This window comes from Elaeis guineensis, chromosome 2, assembly GCF_000442705.2.
Source record: "Elaeis guineensis isolate ETL-2024a chromosome 2, EG11, whole genome shotgun sequence".
Lineage (NCBI taxonomy): Eukaryota > Viridiplantae > Streptophyta > Magnoliopsida > Arecales > Arecaceae > Elaeis > Elaeis guineensis.
This window is the reverse complement of record NC_025994.2, coordinates 94,277,125-94,297,497: the sequence shown is the minus strand read 5'-3', so window position 1 is coordinate 94,297,497 and position 20,373 is coordinate 94,277,125. Positions and strand designations below refer to the sequence as shown.

Here is a 20,373-nt window from a genome sequence, read left to right as displayed (position 1 = left end):
TATACTGCCCACCCCACATGATTTTTATTCAAAAACTTCTCAAACAAACACCTAACATTAATTGAATAACCATGAGATGATTTCCTTATTTAGAGACTAGATAAAAAATGATGATATGACTAGATATTTAAGTCCCGTTTCTCACTCACTGAGATTCTAAAACCTAGATACCTAAATCCATCTAGACATACACCTACACAAAGTAGCACTCTCTTAGGTCATCAAATTGCATTGAATATATATAAGTATACCACATAATAGAATTATATTTAGTTTTCCCCAACATGCAAGATTATTAGGAAACCTAAGTAGGTAAAGCAATGATTGATATTGAAACTCACTAGGCACTTCAGATGCCAGGTATAGTTTGCCCTTTTTTTCTTTTCTTTTTTTTTTTGCTGGCATTTGATGTAACTATGCTTTAAATTATAAACTTAATCTTTTAATTGAATACAATTAGGAGAATATTTCAATATACAAGTCAAAGCTAATTAACATTAAAAGCTTAAGCTGTTTAAGTTTTAGACCAAATCATTTATATCATATCTCCCACTAATTATGTCATGTGGGTTAAACCTCATATGTGGTCCAATTACTCTTGCATACACCATCTTTTATCACTCCAATCCAATAACCCAAATTCCAAGAGCCACACTGCACTTCATTCATTATGTTATCACTCCAATCCAAGAATCTTGCTCTCTAAGAGCTGCATTTCATCACACCCATGTAGAAGTCTAGTCTTTTGAGAACTATGCTCAAACTCATGCACATTGCTCCATTGAGACCACTTGTTGCACCATTCAACACACTCACAACCACCATGAATCTACTTATCAGTCCGCTTGTTGCTGTTCTTCACAACCACTTGTTCAGTAAAATTAGAAGGTTCATATCCAATCAAGAGAAGGCCTCAATATATAAGTCAGAACTCAATTCAACCTAAAATCTTAAACCATTAAATGATCTACCATTTTTATCAATCCATCTACCATCCATTGATTATCTGGTGTGTGACTAAACCTCATAAGTGATATTCAATAGAAGGAATATAGACATATAGGTGTTCTTGTTCTTTCCCATGATCTAATAATTTCTTCCTTATGAATTTAGTCCAAGTCCAAACCCAAACTACAGCCAAACCAATCACAACTTATGGATAACTTAAGCCTAACAGAGTATCTACCCCAGCCCAATCTACATATCCCTGTCTGTAATTGACTCTTTTCAAAACTTTAACCAACCCAAATCTATGCTACAATCAGTCCAAGCCCAACCTATAGAAACCCAACCCATTATCCTTTCTTAAAGCCATTATATTATATTCATTCGGTCTTTTTAAAAATAAACCATCCCAAGCCTACTTAATTTCTCTCTCTCTCTCTCCATATCTCTCCTCAAAGTACTACTCTCCATAATTTTAAGCCCATACCAGCCCACATATGTTCAACAAATAATTTTCTTGTAATGATCTCAAAACTACTCTCCATAACTTCACAAGTGTTGCATAAACCATGAGAAATCTAATTTTGTAAATAATCTCCATGTACTGATCTCCAACCCATACTTAACTATTTGGACTTATTAGTTGGTGAATCTAACACACTCTCACCACCTTTTCTCCTTTATTCATTTTAAATAGCCATATGTTCATTCTCTCCAGTTCATTCTTCGCTACTCTCGCCATTTAAATAAGCCTAAGAAACTCTCACCATCTTATCTGTACATGTCATCCTATAAGAAAACTTAGTTATGCATCCTAAATCTCACCTAGCTATCTATTCACACAAGTGGTGATTCCAAACAAGAATACTTTATAAGCCCCCACTCATAAAATAAAAATAAAGCAACAAAACTCCTAAATTCTAGCCTTAGCTCTTATGCCTTCTGGTCTCCTCTTTTAGTGGCCTTGAAAATGTTAGCCTTCCTCTATCCCAAAAAAAAAATCGCATATTAATCTATCACTCAAATCTTAAACCCTTAAAATACTCGACTTTCTTGATACTTTTTGTAAACCCAAAATTCTAACCCATCCAACAAGGACGAAACATCTATCAAGGAGAAAACAAGATCCCCCATATTAGAGCTCCAGTTGAGGCCCTAGCCTTAAAGTTTAGACTTTCTTCTAAGCATGAGAAAGATCTTTCTCATACCTATTTTTGTGAATACATCAACTTATCATGTTTACCTCATCACTTAATGAATTTTAGCTTATAAGATAACTCTTTGCAGTAAAGATCAGCCAGAAGTGTCTCTTTTCCATATTTATCTCTAAACCAAATATTAGAGATATAAAAATAAGAGCCAATTAAAACTTTTATTTTAAATCATACACCTATGTACATATCATGATGACTTTCATTTCTCCTTGTTTATTTTTTTCCTTGTTTGTCAAATGATCCTTACTTTTTCTAAGAAATACTCAGTCAATTTTAGAACTTGCAAAAGTTCCTCATAGATTTTTTTATAGAAATGAAACAGTGATCTTTATTTCCTTCTTATCTCAATACCACTCTCTCTTATAAAGATCTATTACCAAGGTTTACATAATCTAAATGAACATGTATTTTTATTCATATTTTTGTTTTTTTGAAAAAAAACATGCAATCAATATAGCATGATATTAACATAAATTGATTATACAATTTCCTTTCTTTTTGCAAGTAGATCACTTACCTGCTTGTAGATGATTATAAATTATCGGATCACAAATAAAAATATCCAATCTATTGCTACATCTATATTTCAACTTGTGTTTTTCTAGTCCAAGTAAATAAGACTAATATGACCTAACTATCTCAAAATTGATTCTAGAAATGTAAATCATGTACTTTGCTACATATTATCGTCCAAAAAACAAATCGATTAACACTTTTACTTGCTATCATACCTCAATAGATGATCTTCTTAAAGAAATGAAAGGAGACGTAGAAGTATTCTCCAGCTCTACCTCTCGATCTCTTGCATACGCTATAAAAGAATTCACCTGTATTTGAAGGCTGCGAGAAAGACGAAGCTTTATAAAGAATAGATTATAATGGTGGAAATATAAAACTTGCCTTTTTTATATATCCTAAAGATATCGAGAATCTGAGTGCATATAAATTGAAGCATTTGGAAGCGACAATTGGCCTTTAGACCTCGAAGATCTGAGAATAATATACCAAGATTATCCTTATTGAAATGTAATTTATATTATTCAAGAATTTGGTCAAACGAACAAATTTAATCTATTTATAGCTATCGACCATAAGCCACAACAAATTTTGTCATGATATACTTATTAGCATCTTTGTTAATGACTAGCCTGCCCCGATCGACATACTCATCAATAATTATCATAAAGTTTTCGATTCTCACATTTAATTTTCAATAAAAAAATGTTAGTTTAAATGCTTATCAAAATAGTTAATAATCTCTAGCACTCCATTTATACTATAAAAGAGTCCTAACTTCTTAGCAGTTCAATAAAAGCAAATCAAATTACATTCTAATAATCATTTGTTAAAGTAAGTTGCATATATTGTAAGCAATAACTAATCCGCAACAACTAAATTATTTTTAACTCCTTCATTAGTTTTCAAAAAAAAAAAGAAAAAAATCATATTATTTTTAACTCATTATACAATAGGTCAACCAAGTTGCAAAAAGAAACCAAAGCAAGCTCTAGCTCATTATAAAGTATGATATAGTTGGCCAATTTTCGTTGCTATACTATTTGCAAATAATATATTCCTTTATTAGTTGAATTCTCTCACTATTTGATATATCACTTATGTATGCACATGTGTATGAGTATGACATACACACACACATGTGTGTGTGTATGTACATATACAAACATACATATATACATACATCCATACATACAACACACACACATGTGCATACATACATACATAAGCACGCACAATATACATGGATATAGATACATACAAACAAACAAACATACATACATACATACATACATATATACATATATATACATACACACACACACACACATACATACATACATACATACATTTGTATGTATGTATGTATGTATGTATGTATGTATGTATGTATGTATGTACAGACACACACACACAACACAACACATATGAAAATAGATCCATAGATATATTTGTGTGTGTTTGTTTGTATTACTAATTAAATATAAAATTGAATTACCATGTTTGGAGTTTAAATCAAACAATTCATCAATTTAGACCATACATTTATTTAAGCTACAAACACACTAATCAAATATTTATCATGCAACTTTTTCATATTCTATTAACCATCTTATTTCCTCAAACACTGTAATCTTGTCAAAAGGAAGAAATTTAGTATAATAAAATATGGAAAGACAATGGTTAGAGAAAAAAAACATCTCAAGGGGTATATCAAATAGCCTAGTTGAAGTAACTAAATCGTTTCATGTTTTTGTAACTTTGTGTATACTTAAAGCTAGAATTATCATATATGATAGGAATAGTAGGCCTATTAAGTTCCTAAGTTTGTATTGATTAGGAAAGCTTACAATATATCACTTGATATGGTAATCCATAGTGAAGGTCATGGTCTTAATAACATCATGGTGAAATAATGATCATCAAAAACAATGTATAGATTTTGTAAGCAACCAATTTGGCTAGAACCCAAAAAAATTGTTAGATTGCAATCTCAAGACCTATGACTTACCCCCACGAAAAAATATTATAACATTTGCATGATTAACAAAGTTTTTACATGATAAACATGTGATAAGCACGATATACTGTAATGCTGCAAGTATATCTAAGTGATACACTGTTTAGTTGATTATTATAAGCATCCGTCATATTCCACATCACGAGAGATGCATTTGTTATCATGATTAAAAAGTTTGTTATTAAGTGATAAGAAAGTGATAACAAGTTCTTGCATTTGTTATTAAATGATAAAAAACGTTTCCCTCGGAAGATAATTGACTTTCAGTTTTGTAAATCTACAAAGAGATTAATACTTGATAACTAGCTAAATAAACTGATGTATATGTTCCCCTGATCACGTTGTGTGTATGTACACACTTGCTGCTTGCACATGTGCCTGTGGATTCCTTTTCTTTTTGGTAAAATGTGGATTTCATTGAACTTGAAAATATTGTATCTTGTCACACATTTCGAGACTATCTTCCATATTCATCACAGGAGAATGCCTGCGGCCTGAGCATCATCATTCTCCAATAATAACATGGTCAAGAACTAATGGACTTCGGATATGAGAATGGCATACATAATAAATCCTACCATGTCATGTAATCACAAAAGCCAACACTTGCGTACCAGACATTCTCATCAATAGAACAACAGTGAGCATTAGTATTCTGACACATGCTTCTTGGCCCTCAAGGCCTGGCAAGAAATTTTTTTTTTATTTTTTTCCTAAAATGATCTATTAATTCCTATAAACCCTGAAAATTGATCAAAGCAGGATTGAGACCTGGAAAGGTTGCTAGACATGCCAACAAGAAAACAAGGCAAACAGTAATTTTCCGTGGTCTACCATTACTATCAATTTACTGAAACAATATAAAGATCCTGCCTTCCTTGTCGAACTTTTCCTACTTAGTACTGGAAATCATCCAGTGATGTGGCTGTTTATGTTGATCAAGAATATCTGGAACTGAAGACACTAAACAGCCGCTTACAGCTTCATTGACTTAACATGACTTCAGAGTGCAAGCTCATGCAAGTGAAAGAGACAAACATATCATACCATGAGATTAATGGTATGGAGCTAACGTCCAATCTGTTATGTACATCAGATGTTATACAATCTTAGTCGGTTGAATGAACAGATAATATTGATAAATTTGGGCCAGAGAACAGGCTAAGCTGAACACAAGGATGCCTTCTGTTTCACTAGTAAATGTTTTAATTTATTTATAAGTTGTTGGTTTCTGCCAATGTACTCCTCAAAGGATCTTCTTAAACTCTGCAGCAGGGGTACGTCACTGCCATTGGACTGTACGTTGAGCAATGCAGAAAAGAGGTTTTTCCACAAATCAACATTCCAATACCTGAAGATCAAAAATATTCAAGAATACAAATTCAGAGTTAAAGAAACCAAGATAGTTAAGATTATAACAGTGCTAATTTTAAGTTCTCATCTGCTAATTTTATTTCTCACTAGGGATGAGAACTTAAAATTCATCAGAACAAAAGATTATTCCAAAATCAAATAGCTGGGCAAGGCTCTATGGTTATGGACAAGATGGAAACAGCTAAAGCAATAGCAGAGGATCAGCTGGCTTGAACACAGGAACAAATATGATGACATTTTGACGCAATACCTTTTGAATGGTGATTTAGGTTGATAGTGATGGCTTCCATCAGGCTTGACCTTCTTTTCAATACTCATGTAAGATCCATGAAGCATCATATGCACAATAACACAGAGGCCATAGGTGTCAACCTGGACCACAAAAGAGTCTCGTTTAGTGAATGAGAGGGGATATCAAGCATTTGGCAAGTAAAGTGATCTTAAGTACGTAAACACATACTTGATATGTCCATGTTCGACTTTCCTGCATCTCAACACAACGAAATCCAGAAGTTCGGCAGTCCCCATGAAATTCTACGCCAGCTGGAAAAAGGCTCAGATCTATCCCCTTTCCCCAGTCGACAAGGCATAGTCCCTGCAGCTAAATACTATAAATCTCTAAGAAATGACGGTCTCAGGCTTATAATGGTGTGTACCACAGGTCCACAACATGCTTGACCTCACTACTCCAGTAAAAATTAACGATATAACCTGATCACGCCAAGGTCCGGTCCTGCTGCTGAATGTATCTTCCGTCAAATCTTCCCTTCCACATCAGAAAAAGGAAACAGAGAACAGTTAAACAGTAGCATCACCCAAAAAAATTTATTGCATGGAAAATAAGGAATAAACAACAAAATAACGCAAGAACTTGACAAAATTTGTCCCCACTTAATGAAATCAAAATGCAACATATGGACCCGGCAAACAAGGATCCTAGAGGAGCAAATTGGGCACAAACCTAATCTTTGGCTTTTTTTTTCTTTTTGCATAAAATAGCTGCCCCAATACTCAACCCCGTGCCATTGTGCTTGTCAGCCCAAGCCTTTTTACCATTGTACCAAGCAATGGCCCCTGGTCGATGAAATAAAAATATCTTGAAATGTTATCACTACTTCATTTTTAAGTGTTTTATTCACTAATTCATTCTTAGGCCCCATTTGGTTTTAGGTTGATTATTAATTTCATCCCGGCTCCAATTTGCTATCAAGAGCACTTTTAAAGATGGATAGAATGGGGATTTCAGAAATATGACGGCCAGTTTTTGCTTTTCCGAACCCACTTAACCCAGTCAAAATAATTCAACCAAAATAATAGAATGGCTTCAACCCATTAAACCACTTCATTTCTTTCCCAAACAAATCCACCTAACCCATTCAAGCCAATTTGGCTATTTCCAATCTGAATGGAGCATTCAGAATAGACATTTAAAGATGCCGAGTATTCTTGCAACAATGGCTCTTCCTACTTCCATATATGTGAGAATAAGTAGTGTTGTCGCCAATCGCCTCGTCGTCTGATCGCCGGAGAACGTGCGCCTGCAAAAACGAGAAGTCCACACTGACCGGAGGCGGCTCCGGCGGGGACCCTCCGACGGTCAAGTCAGAGAGGTGACTGGGCAACAGTGAAATGAAGACAGAGAGCTCGATCGAGGGAGAGAGAGAGAGGAGCGAGCCTGTGGATTCAAAGTCGAGAAGTGGAGAGGGATCCTTCGCACTGTTGCCTTCCCCGATTTATATAGTGGAGCACGGTATGGCGCCGTCATTAATGGCGCGGACAATTGAGGAATTGTCAACTCACTGTAGACTGTCAGAGTCGCCGTAAAAGTGTCATGTCGCCGTGGGGCTGTCAAATCACTAGGGTTGACAATGCCCTCGGCGGGACAATATCCCTAGGCGGCAGTGCCGCATGTCGTTGTCAGGACTGACAGGCTCTGGCGGCTGTACGGCGATAGGAGGAGTCGACCGACCCTAGGTCGGTGGCCAGCTGTGTGGCGCCGGGTGGAGATTCGGGCCCCTCCGATGGTCAGCCGGGCATGTTGCGAGAGTCGGCCATCAGACTTCCTGGTTCAGTCGGTCGGGAGAGTGGAAAAGGTCTGCCCGACCGACATATCCTCCGTCGGTAAAGGGCCGTTAATCGGCCGGTGATGGCGTTCGGTCGATCGGTCGGTCGGCCAGTCGGTCGGTCGGTCGGTCGGTCGGCCAGTCGGTCGGTCGGTCGGTCGGTCAGTCGGCCGGTCGGTCGGTCGGCCAGTCGGTCGGAGTCGTCCGTCGGGGTCGTCCGTCGGGGTCGTCGGTCGGAGTCGGTCGGGGTCGTCCGTCGGGGTCGTCGGTCGAAGTCGGTCGGGGTCTAGGTCGTCCGTCGAGGTCGTCGGTCGGTATATCCCAACAGTTGCCCCCCCACTCCTGAGCCCGATGTCGTGTTGGCTCGCGTGAACACGTGGGCGACGGCTTCGGACGAAAGGAGTGATTTTCTGTCTTTTCTTGCCCCGACTCTGGCGATCACATCAACGAACGATCCAATATCGGTCGTCCCGACTGTAGGTCGAGCATGCACGTCGGGTCGGAGGTCGGCCAACCTCCGAACGTTGCTCGTCGACACGATCATTCCGCAGAATCTGATAGTCGAGTAGCATCCGACGTATTCGGATAGGATAACGATGGCAAGTCGAATATCCATTGTCCGGCCCTTGGTCGGACGTATGCGTCGGGATGTATGATAAACGGTGGCAAGCCGAATATCCTTCGATCGGTCGTGACCAGATCGGTATGTCGCGAATACGACTGCGGTCGTCTTGGCGTTTTGCCTTTCTTAATCGAAGCTAAGTCGGCGAGTTAGCCAGCCGCATTAGTCGAAGCCCTTTGCCTTCAGAGGTGGGGGCCGTCGTAGATATTCCGCTCCTTCGATCTCCGTCGTAGAATCTGATATGTCCTCGACGATCGAGACGTAGATTGAGCAATTGGTTCGGCGATTCGTCGATCAGACCGACGACGGAGTCATAGATTCGGCGATCGGCAATCAAGCCATGTTGGTCGGGGCCTTTCGCCTTCAAAGGCTGAGGCCGTCGGTTCGGCGATCGGTGATCGAGCCGTTGATTCGGCGATCGACGATCGACCGTGTTGGTCGGGGCCTTTTGCCTTCAGAGGTCGAGGCCGTCGGTTTGACGATTGATGATCGAGTCATGTTGGTCGGGACCTTTTGCCTTCAGAGGCCGAGGCCGTCGGTTCGACGATCGGTGATCGAGCCGTTGATTCGACGATCGACGATCGGCCGTGTTGGTCGGGGCCTTTTGCCTTCAGAGGCCGAGGCCGTTGGTTTGACGATCGATGATCGAGTCATGTTGGTTGGGGCCTTTTGCCTTCAGAGGCCGAGGCCATCGGTTCGGCGATTGGTGATCGAGCCGTTGATTCGGCGATCGACGATCGGCCGTGTTGGTCGGAGCCTTTTGCCTTCAGAGGCCGAGGTCGTCGTAGATTCTCCGCTCCTTCGATCTCTATCAGGATCTGCGCACAAGGAGCGGGGAGAGGGGTGTAGGAGTCATACCTGCGATGCGTCAGTCTCGGACTCCGTCGTCGGGGCAAGGCCCGTCTATCGGTGGAGGGTCTGCTGGGTTCAGCATGGGCCCGACCTTTCTTTCATTTTTCTTTTCAGCCCGTGCCTTAAGTCAGGCGCCGGTCAGAAGCTCCTTCGTCCGCGCGCATGTATTTGTACGCGCGCTCCAGCAGTTCGACGTATGTTCGAGGGAGGGTTTTGTCCAGGGAGTAGGTGAACCGGGATGTCCTTAGCCCCCGTTTCATGGCCGAGATGGCTATGTCTCCATTGAGGTCCCGGACCTCAAGCGTGGCCGTGTTGAATCGTGCCACGAAGTGTCGGAGCGTCTCATTCTCCCCCTGTTTGAGGGAGAAAAGGCTGTCCGACGTTCGCGGCGGCTTCCGGCTGATGCTGAAGTGGGCCACGAACGAGTGCTCAAGCTGTCCGAAGGAGTGGATACTTTCCGATCGAAGATCGGAGTACCAGGCCCTGGCAGCCTTGCGGAGCGTGGCAGGAAAGCCGATGCAAAAAAGAGCGTCGGTTGCCCCCTGGATCGTCATGAGAGCTTTGTAGCTTTCCAGATGGTCGATTGGGTCGGTGGAGCCGTCGTAAGACTCCACGTGCGGCATCTTGAACCGACTGGGGATCGGTTCGTCGAGGATGAGTCGGGAGAGAGGTTGGGCGGTCTGAAAGTCGACGTCGTTTGAAGACTTCTGCCCGTCCACCTGCAGCTGCTCGAGCCGACGGTCGATTTTCTCGAACCTGCGTTCGTAGTCGTCTGTCCATCGGTGCTGGGAGACCCCAGGAGTGGAGTCTCCGGAAGAGTCCGAGAGAGAGGCGGACGACGTTCGCGGTCGCTTCTCCTTCCTCGCTCGTTCCAGCTGGGAGGGAGAATGCTGTCGGGATCGATGGGCGTCACGCCGCGGCCGCCCCTCCTCTCCGCGGGAGCGCTGTTGGGGGCGCTCGCACGGAGGTGACGGGGATCGGCGCGGTCGTCGGCGGCTGCTCCTGGAAGGCATCGGACGGGCCGCCGGTTGTTGCTGGAGGCTTTTGACTGCGCCCGTCAGTACGGTCATCTGCCGTACGATGGCCGCGATCTACGCCTCCGTGGTCACTGCGGGGCGTGGAGAGCTGGGCTCCGCCGCCGACGGTGGCGGGGAGGCCTCTTTCCGGCGGGAAGAGCGCCTCGCCGACCCGGTGACCCTCGATCGTTGGGCTCTTGTCTTTGTCATGCTGCCCCCTACCTGGCGCGCCAATCTGTTACCGTCAATCGCCTCGTCGTCTGATCGCCGGGGAACGTGCGCCTGCAAAAACGAGAAGTCCACACTGACCGGAGACGGCTCCGGTGGGGACCCTCCGACGGTCAAGTCAGAGAGGTGACTGGGCAACAGTGAAATGAAGACAGAGAGCTCGATCGAGGGAGAGAGAGAGAGAGGAGCGAGCCTGTGGATTCAAAGTCGAGAAGTGGAGAGGGATCCTTCGCACTGTTGCCTTCCCCGATTTATATAGTGGAGCACGGTATGGCGCCGTCATTAATGGCGCGGACAATTGAGGAATTGTCAACTCACTGTAGACTGTCAGAGTCGCCGTAAAAGTGTCATGTCGCCGTGGGGCTGTCAAATCACTAGGGTTGACAATGCTCTCGGCGGGACAATGTCCCTAGGCGGCAGTGCCGCATGCCGTTGTCAAGACTGACAGGCTCTGACGGCTGTACGGCGATCGGAGGAGTCGACCGACCCTAGGTCGGTGGCCAGCTGTGTGGCGCCGGGTGGAGATTCGGGCCCCTCCGATGGTCAGCCGGGCATGTTGCGAGAATCGGCCATCAAACTTCCTGGTTCAGTCGGTCGGGAGAGTGGAAAAGGTCTGCCCGACCGACATATCCTCCGTCGGTAAAGGGCCGTTAATCGGCCGGTGATGGCGTTCGGTCGATCGATCGGTCGGCCAGTCGGTCGGTCGGCCAGTCGGTCGGTCGGTCGGTCGGTCAGTCGGCCGGTCGGTCGATCGGTCGGCCAGTCGGTCGGAGTCGTCCGTCGGGGTCGTCCGTCGGGGTCGTCCGTTGGAGTCGTCGGTCGGAGTCGTCCGTCGGGGTCGTCGGTCGGAGTCGGTCGAGGTCGTCCGTCAGGATCATCGGTCGGAGTCGGTCGGGGTCTGGGTCGTCCGTCGGGATCGTCGGTCGGTATATCCCAACAAGTAGGAATTGTTTTTAAGACCTCAAACAAGAGAATTCATGGTTCTCCACAGATGGTGCTACAAGCATTTAGAGAAATAGCTTATGATGTCTAAGTAGGTATAGTTAAGCTTCATGCAAATTAAGAACCAAAAGAACAAGCAATTGCACATAGACAAACTTCTCGTTCAGTTATATAATCATGTGATAAGACAAAAAAAAAAAAGTAAGCAAATTGTTAATAGTTTGTGGTTCTAAAGGCTCCATGCAGGGAACCATGGCTACAAAGTTGGCAAACTAAGATGTTAGAATTTGACGCTCAATGAAACTCCAAGGGAGAAATTATTAAAGTTCAAGCTTTAGAGATAAGTAAAAAAAAACAAAAGGAGGAGGAGACTATTCATTTTAAATTATTCCGGAAACTTTAATAACAATGTAATAAAAGAAAAAAAAACATTCACTTTCTGGAAGGAACCAATCGGTTAGCATGAAATTTCAAGCTTTTGATGAAAAGTCAAACAACAATTTCTCTTCCAAATAACTAGGAGACTAGTTATCATGAAAAGAGAAAAGAAAAGAATATACTATAATCCATGCTTCAATTGAAACTCCTATCAAAGACTTAATTTGGCTATTGCAGAAACATACGCCACTACCACAAAGCAGGAGTGTAGTGTCAGATAAAAAGAGGAAAAACTGTCATTGACATCTGCTATTTACAATGCATTCATTTGTGATAACACATGTAGGTTAAAACAGGTGAAGCAACATAGTTGAAAATGCTGCTACTGTACTACTTTCATGGGTTACACAAATGTTTCCTTTGAAACGGAAGAGAGTGCGTGTTGCATGTGTATATAGAGGGGGAGAGGGGGTGAGAGAGAGATTATCCATCTAATAATAGGTATTACCTTGCGTACCGAACAAGAAGATTATCTGGCTTGAAATCGCCATGAATTATGCCAACACTATGCAAAATTTCAAGCATACGCAGCAACTCTATCGTGTAATAAATGCACAGTACTTCTTCCATAGCCTTCTGCATTACCAGATGGGAATTGATAGCATCCTGCACGAGGCTGCCAAGTGAGACAGATTTGATAATCATATGTATCCAAGACAGATAAAAGCAGCAAAAAAAAAAAAAAAAAAAAAAAAAAAATCACAAATGGACATATCAGAAGAAATCCGGGTTCTAGAGTTAAGAATTAAGAACATAATGGCCAACAATATTCAGTACGTGGTTACCTGAAGGGTTCCGTGAGATAAGTAGTCACAAACTAGAACGCTCAAGTCAGAAAAGATATGCACTTTATGAGCAAATCCAAAGCATGGCCTCTGACAGAACCGTTTTCAAGTGTAAGCAGCATTTAATAACGATAAGTTGTGTGGTACAGATAGAATTAAAAGGCAATCTCAAACCTCAACATCAGAGATGCGCCTATCAAGTTGGCGATACATGTAGAATTCCCAAGGAAATGCAGGCTTTTGAATCTGCAAAAAAGAATAATCAGGCAAAATATAATTCTGAAAAAATCATGACAACTCCAAGAGAAAATGCAGATGAGAGCAAAAATAACCTTTAGTGCAACTACATCATCAGGATTGCTGTCAATAAAAGCTTTATATACTTTAGCAAATCCACCCAGGCCTGAACAGCCCCTAATCTGGTATTTACTGTTACCTTCAAACATCACACAATTGGAATAAATATTATAAGGCTTCAAGACAAAAGAAAAAATTTAAAAAAAAATGATCATTAACATCCGATAAACAAATGCATAGTGAACTGTTTTAAAGAATAAAATTTTGGTTCATCATGTCAGTGTAGAATTACAAGGGTAATATGGTCATTTTCATACATTTTCCGTTAACAAATAAGACAGTACGTCTGATCATGAAATGGCAAATTGGGAAGAGTAGAAAGCAAGTCATTGTCGTTCGCATGATCCCCCACAACAATTTTTGTATATTTCTCTTTCTACTACACGGGAAAACAAGCAAGAAAACCTAAAATTAAATAGTATATACCAAAAAATAAGGGAAAGATAATACCTAGCTCAACAATCTTATTTCTTGAAGAATTCTGTAGAGAAGTCAGGGATACTTTCCCTGAATAGACCTTACTGCTCCGATAATAACCCTGAACAAGTTTAACATGAGCTAGGAAAATAGATAGTGGACAATTTAAACAAAAACTTTCATGATGTTGAATGCATCTCACATTATACTTTTTGATGTCTGAATCCATCTTTTTCAGGAGGTTGCTTATGGTAGAATCTGACCATGGGTCTACATAATTCGGCTCCTGCCTTGAAAATCCGGTCACGTCAATCTACAGAGTGAGAATATAAGAAACTAGCATCAATGAGTAACAAATTCTAGATATTATGGAAAAGAAGGAACGGCATTTGCAAACTTGAAGCATCTGTTTTTTTTTCAAAGGAAGAAAATCAAAATTAATTTATAAGCAGGAAAACCAAAGATAAACTCGATATACATTTCACTCAACCTGTATGATAAATCAACCCTTAAACATTGTGTCTTAAGCATCCAACGAAATGTCATCCAAATTGTGAAACAAAAATAAGTGACATAAACAGAGGAGATATAATTGCAAGCTAAGATTTGCATACCTTGGGATCGGTTCTGGCATTCTGATTAATTCCCAAGAACAAGTTGTGCATCTTCTTGAGCCTATCTAGCGGTTCAGCAATCCTGATCACCAAAAATTTTAGTCGCCACAATATCAAAATGCAATTCCCTCGACCCAGAGACAAATCTGATTAACAGATAAAGAAGCAAGAAGACGTGAACCTGGAGAGGCCGAGATGACAAACATCGTGGGCCGCCAGCAAATTCCCTTTGTGACAATGAAACAACGCATACGACTCGTAGAGCAGAGAGTGGCCTTGGCAGATTCCTTTCACCTCCAGCATCTCGAAGACCCTTTTGAAATCTTGAATCGTGTCACCCTACCACACCAACGAACAGAAGAAGCAGAGCTCAGGACAAAAAAAAAAAAAAGGTTTCCAAGAAAGGGGAGAGGAGATGGGAGGAGGGCTTACATAGATGATCCAGATCTTGAGGAATCTGATGTCGTTGCGGTAGCGCTCGTCATCCGCGAAATTGTTGAGGCAGTCTTCCACGAGATTCTTGAAATGAGCGGCGGCGTTGCCATCGGGATCTCTTCTGAAATCATCGAAAGCCTTGCGGATGGACCTGAGACGAGTGAGTTAAACGCATTAATGAGGAGAACGGGAGAGGGTTGGGGAGAGGGGAAGAGGAGAAGAGAAGATGGGAGGCTCACCGAAGCCAGGGGAGGATGGGATCGGCGAGGGAACGGGGGGAGGATTTTTCCTGCGATGCCCTGAGGGGGTAAAAAGAAAAAAAGAAGAAAGAAAGAAAAGAGGGAAAGATTAGAAACTGGGACAAGAAGGGAAGGAGATTATTTTTCTTTGATCACCTGGGGGAGTTGCGGAGGGGGCTGGTGGTTGGGGGCAATCGGGCGGGATGGACCATGTTGTGGTTCTTGGCCGGTGAGGAGGTGGAAGCGGTGGAGAAGAGCTTAGGCCGCTTGCAGGGGAATCGGGGGAAAGAACAGGCGGGATTTTGAAATTTTGAGGGAGGCGGTGGGGAAGGGAATCTTTCACATCCCACCGTTGATCCGGATAAAAACGCCACCGGACGGAGGGTGATTAAAAGGAACTCGGGGTCATCAATGGCTTTTATCTTTTTCTGGTGAACGGGCAAGTTAAACAACCAATCCCTGGTTACTTGCACTAAAACAATAGACTGTAAAATCAGTTGATTTCCACGTAAGTCCGTCGATTCTTTGAATTTTGATATGGCGAGCAAGTATGGTGTATTGTGTGTGTGTGTGTGTGTGTGTGTGTGTATATATATATATATATATATATATATATATATATATATATATATATATATATATATATATATATATATATATATATATATATATATATATATATATATGATAATAATAATAATAATATTATTATTATTATTATTAGGATTGAAATCAAATCAGATATAAATTGGATATCGACGTATTTATATCCATATTTATTTTGCCTAACAAACACGAATATAAATATTATTTGAATGTAAAAATTTATATTCATATTTATTTTAAATAAATATAGATATAAATATAATTTAGATATTAAAAAAATAAATATAATTATAGATATTATTTAAATAATTAAATTTTATGACTGTAAAATTAAAGATATTACTAAATAGATAATAAATTAAATTAATAATATATTTATATGATGATATATTTTTTTAAAAAATTAATAAGTACTATATAAAATTATATAAGATTATATGTAAATTTGGATATTCGGATACGGCTCGGATAGTTGTCTATCTATATCCATATATGTTGTAATGTAGGGAGGAGGCATCATTAGTCCCACATTAATGGTAAGTCAAAAAAACTCTATCTTATATGAAATGGAATATTTTCTCTCATGTGAGGTATCTTTTAAAGGACAAAATTATGAGACATTGTGTCATAATATCAGAGATTGAAGTGGACAATATCTTACATATGCAGAAGTGGAGACCGACCCGCTCTAACCATGAGCCTTTAACCATAATATTGGCATCTATCCTAAGGCCGACGTGCCTCTAGCGGATTACGATGCACCTTCCACAATTTTATCCAGAGTTTGTCCTGACTGAAAGGCTATGTTGTGATGTAGATAGGAAGGCACCATTGGTCACATATTTGTTATGAGTTAAGAGAAATTTTGATTTATATAGGATAGGATCTTCTTTTCTGTATAAGGTAGACAAAATCATAAGATCTCATGCTATCGTATTGGAGGTTGAAGTAGACAATACCTCATATATACGCGAACGGAGATCAATCCATCCAATCCATGAGTCTTGAACCATAATAATATTTGTTGGTGCAAAAATCCATCTGCGCCGGAGAAGCTGAAGTTGTGGGGGTCGCGGTCGCCGTCGGGACCTGCAAAAGAAGTCTAAACCGGAGGTGGGGTTGCTCCGGCAAGACCCTTCGACGCTCAAGTCAGTTCTCTGCCTCAACAAGAATGGAGTGCTCGAACGAAAATTTTAGCAGAATTTCTAGGTAAAAAATGAGAGCTTAGAGAATAACGTATCTGGGGTCCCCCCTTTTATAGGCGGAGGGGGCAACAGACTGATAGCGATATCTGTAACCGTCTGGGGAGTGGAGCGTAGTGGGCCGCCCAGAGTTAGGAGGAGTTTGTTGCGGAGAGTAGTGGAGTGGAATCGTGGCTATCACCGGGACATGCCACGTGAAGTCTGTCATGGGGAGTGGAGCGGCATCCGTTGTCGCGACTTGCCAGAGGATGGAAGAATCGCGCGGTATCCGTCACAGGAAGTGGAGCAGGATCGTGGGCATCATAGCGGTTGGCCAGGGAGTAATGGAGCCGCATGAAATCCGTCGCAGGAAGTGGAGCAGAGTCGTGGCCGTTACTGCGGCCACGCCAGGGAGTGCAGGCCTGTCAGCTGAAGCTCGGCTGGAGTGTCTGGCGGGGAAAGGTGGTTAGCTACCCGCTCTAGAGGAGCCCGAAGTCTGGCTTTCACAGGAGTCCAGATGGAGTCTTCCTTCAGTCAAAGTCGGGGGTGAAGTTCGGCTCTCGTAGGAGTCCGGGCGGAGTCTTTCCGTAGCCGGAGTCGGAGACGAGGTCTGGCTCCCGTAGGAGTCTGGGCGAAGTCTACCTGCAATTAAAGTCAAGGGCGAAGTCCGGCTCCCGTAGGAGTCCAGACGAAGTTTACCAGCAATCGGGGTCGAGGATGGAGCCCGGCTCCCGTAGGAGTCCGGGCGAAGTATTTCCGCAGTCGAGGTCGGGGATGAGATCCGGCTCCCGTAGGAGCCCGGGCGAAGTCTACCTGCAATCAAAGTCAGGGGTGAAGTCCGGCTCCCTTAGGAGTCCGGACGAAGTTTACCAGCAATCGGGGTCGAGGATGGAGCCCGACTCCCGTAGGAGTCCGAGCGAAGCCTTTCCGCAGTCGAGGTCAGGGACGAGATCCGGCTCCCGTAGGAGCCCGGGCGAAGTCTACCTGCAATCAAAGTCAGGGGTGAAGTCCGGCTCCCTTAGGAGTCCGGACGAAGTTTACCAGCAATCGGGGTCGAGGACAGAGCCCGACTCCCGTAGGAGTCCGGGCGAAGCCTTTCCGCAGTCGAGGTCGGGGACGAGATCCGGCTCCCGTAGGAGCCCGAGCGAAGTCTACCTGCAATCAAAGTCAGGGGTGAAGTCCGGCTCCCTTAGGAGTCCGGACGAAGTTTACCAGCAATCGGGGTCGAGGACGGAGCCCGGCTCCCGTAGGAGTCTGGGCGAAGTCTTTCCGCAGTCGAGGTCGGGGACGAGATCCGGCTCCCGTAGGAGCCCGGGCGAAGTCTACCTGCAATCAAAGTCAGGGGTGAAGTCCGGCTCCCTTAGGAGTCCAGACGAAGTTTACCAGCAATAGGGGTCGAGGACGGAGCCCGGCTCCCGTAGGAGTCCGGACGAAGCCTTTCCGCAGTCGAGGTCGGGGACGAGATCCGGCTCCCGTAGGAGTCCGGACTGAGTCTACCTGCAATCAAAGTCAATGATGAAGTCCGGCTCCCTTAGGAGTCCGGACGAAGTTTACCTATAAGCGAAGTCATGGGTGGAGCCCGGCTCCTGTAGGAGTCCGGACGAAGTCCTTGTGCAGTCAGAATTGGGAACGAGGCCCGGCTCCCGTAGGAGTCCGGGCGGAGTCTTCCCGCAGCTGGAGCTGGAGACGATATCTGGCTCCCGTAGGAGCCCGGGCGAAGTCTACCTGCAATCAAAGTCAGGGGTGAAATCCGGCTCCCTTAGAAATCCGGACGAAGTTTACCAGCAATCGGGGTCGAGGACAGAGCCCGGCTCCCATAGGAGTCCGGACGAAGTCTTTCCGCAGTCGAGGTCGGGGACGAGATCCGGCTCCCGTAGGAGTCCGGACTGAAATCTGGTAGTTGTAGGAATCTACCATTGGAGAAGTTCAGCCGTTGGCGAAGTCCGAGGTAGTTCGGATTGGAGTTGAACCTGGCTGGAAGAAGTCTGAAAAGGATTCGGGGAACAGCTTGTCACGCCCCCGATCCGAGATTGTGAATCGAGGGTCATGGCAACCGCCGCATACTTATAGAATACTTTTCCCATAAGCATGCAAGGCATCTCATCATGATATCTTCACAAACAGTTTAGTAAATTTTTTTTTATTCAATAATCAAACCTTGGTTCAAATAACAAATCAAAACTAAGTGTTCAAAAGAAAGTAACTGTCTGACAAAGTCAAAACTAAAGGTCTTGAATCAATTCTGAGAGAATCCTAAATCAATGAGTTAACTCCATCTCTAATCGCTTTTCCCAACCGAAAACCCGCATCATGCTAATTTTTCGGATCTGTAAGAAAAATATAAAACTTATCATGAGCTAAATAGCCCAGTAAGCAGTGTATACCTTTAACCGAATAATCAGGTAAATAATACTATGCATAACAAATCAATATGTAATTTCATGAAATCATAATCATACTGTCAATCATATATAAAAGTCAATTCATCATAATTTCCAATTATGCTTTTCTTCTTAAATTCATCAATTTCTTAAATTCTTCTTACCAACCATGACTATGACCACATTATCCCTGTGGCAGGGTCATAATACCGCGTATCTGCTTGCGGTGGGCTGCGAATCATCTGGCAGCCAATCCTTTGGAACCGCTGGTCTAACTGGCGGTTTTGTCGCTGGTCTATCTGGCAACATGTCGCTGGTCTTACTGGCGACGTAAACCCTCAGGACAGTCAATTGCCAACGTATATGCCCCCATTGGCGGGGTCCTCAACACAGTCAGGTTGTCAATTTCATATTGTCTTCCAATTCATATATTATTTTCAAGAATAATAAAATTAATTGATATTCGAGTCAAATCAATTATAACATTCTTTGAGATCATATATCATCATAATAATTGCTCAACAAATAACTTCAATCATAAATAATTTTCTACAATTAACTTTCATCATAAATAATTTTCAACAATTATTTCAATAAATAATTTCAATCGCAAGCATGCATAAATTTATTTAATTCATAATATACCAGATAAATTCAGTAAAAGTAAACACTACTTACCTCAAACGTATTCCAATAAATCCACATAATTCTATAAATTTTCTTCCAAAAATTCTGTTCGTAGATCATATCGCGATATCCCATGATCAAATATCCACAATCCTATACAGAATCAATTTCAATAATTAGAAAGAATACGAATACCATATTTCAACGGTTTAGATTGGGTCCGATCATCTAATTTTATCTAATCAAAATCTAACTAGGACCTAAATGATCCAAAGTTTGACTATCAGATCAAATCAGATTCGAAGTGATAGGATCGAGGTTTCTTCATCGATTTCATAAAATCAAGTGGAGAGAGAGAATCAGAGGAGAGAGAATTCATGAGGTACAATTCGAATTGATCAAGTGACACAATCCAACATTACAATTGGTCCAATATCTCAATTGATGAAACCAACATGATCAAATCAAATCATGGCTAGATCAAAATCATGGATGATCAAA

At 42.4% G+C, this 20,373-nt stretch overlaps 1 protein-coding gene across 1 annotated transcript; it reads right to left on the bottom strand.

The window, feature by feature from the left end:
• Positions 1-5,569: 5,569 nt before the first annotated feature.
• On the bottom strand, positions 5,570-15,359 carry LOC105036845 (mitotic checkpoint serine/threonine-protein kinase BUB1). The gene is made up of 15 exons (XM_073252245.1): positions 15,234-15,359; positions 15,078-15,137; positions 14,836-14,989; positions 14,585-14,742; positions 14,404-14,485; positions 13,992-14,102; positions 13,823-13,910; positions 13,348-13,451; positions 13,190-13,261; positions 13,016-13,105; positions 12,679-12,836; positions 6,781-6,835; positions 6,530-6,664; positions 6,320-6,441; positions 5,570-6,046 (listed from the first exon to the last, which is right to left on the bottom strand). Exons 1-15 carry the CDS (start codon positions 15,287-15,289, stop codon positions 5,857-5,859), a joined length of 1,635 nt encoding a protein of 544 aa, XP_073108346.1. The 5' UTR covers positions 15,290-15,359; the 3' UTR covers positions 5,570-5,856.
• Positions 15,360-20,373: the final 5,014 nt, after the last annotated feature.

What these genes read in the sequence shown, in the direction of transcription:
- LOC105036845 (XM_073252245.1), bottom strand. Translation starts at nt 15,289, where the DNA reads ATGGTCCATCCCGCCCGATTGCCCCCAACCACCAGCCCCCTCCGCAAC. An exon ending in TGTCATCTCGGCCTCTCCAG is followed by an intron (nt 14,486 to 14,584) that starts GTTCACGTCTTC and finishes TTTGGTGATCAG; the next exon opens with GATTGCTGAACCGCTAGATA. An exon ending in ATGATGTAGTTGCACTAAAG is followed by an intron (nt 13,262 to 13,347) that starts GTTATTTTTGCT and finishes TCTTTTTTGCAG; the next exon opens with ATTCAAAAGCCTGCATTTCC.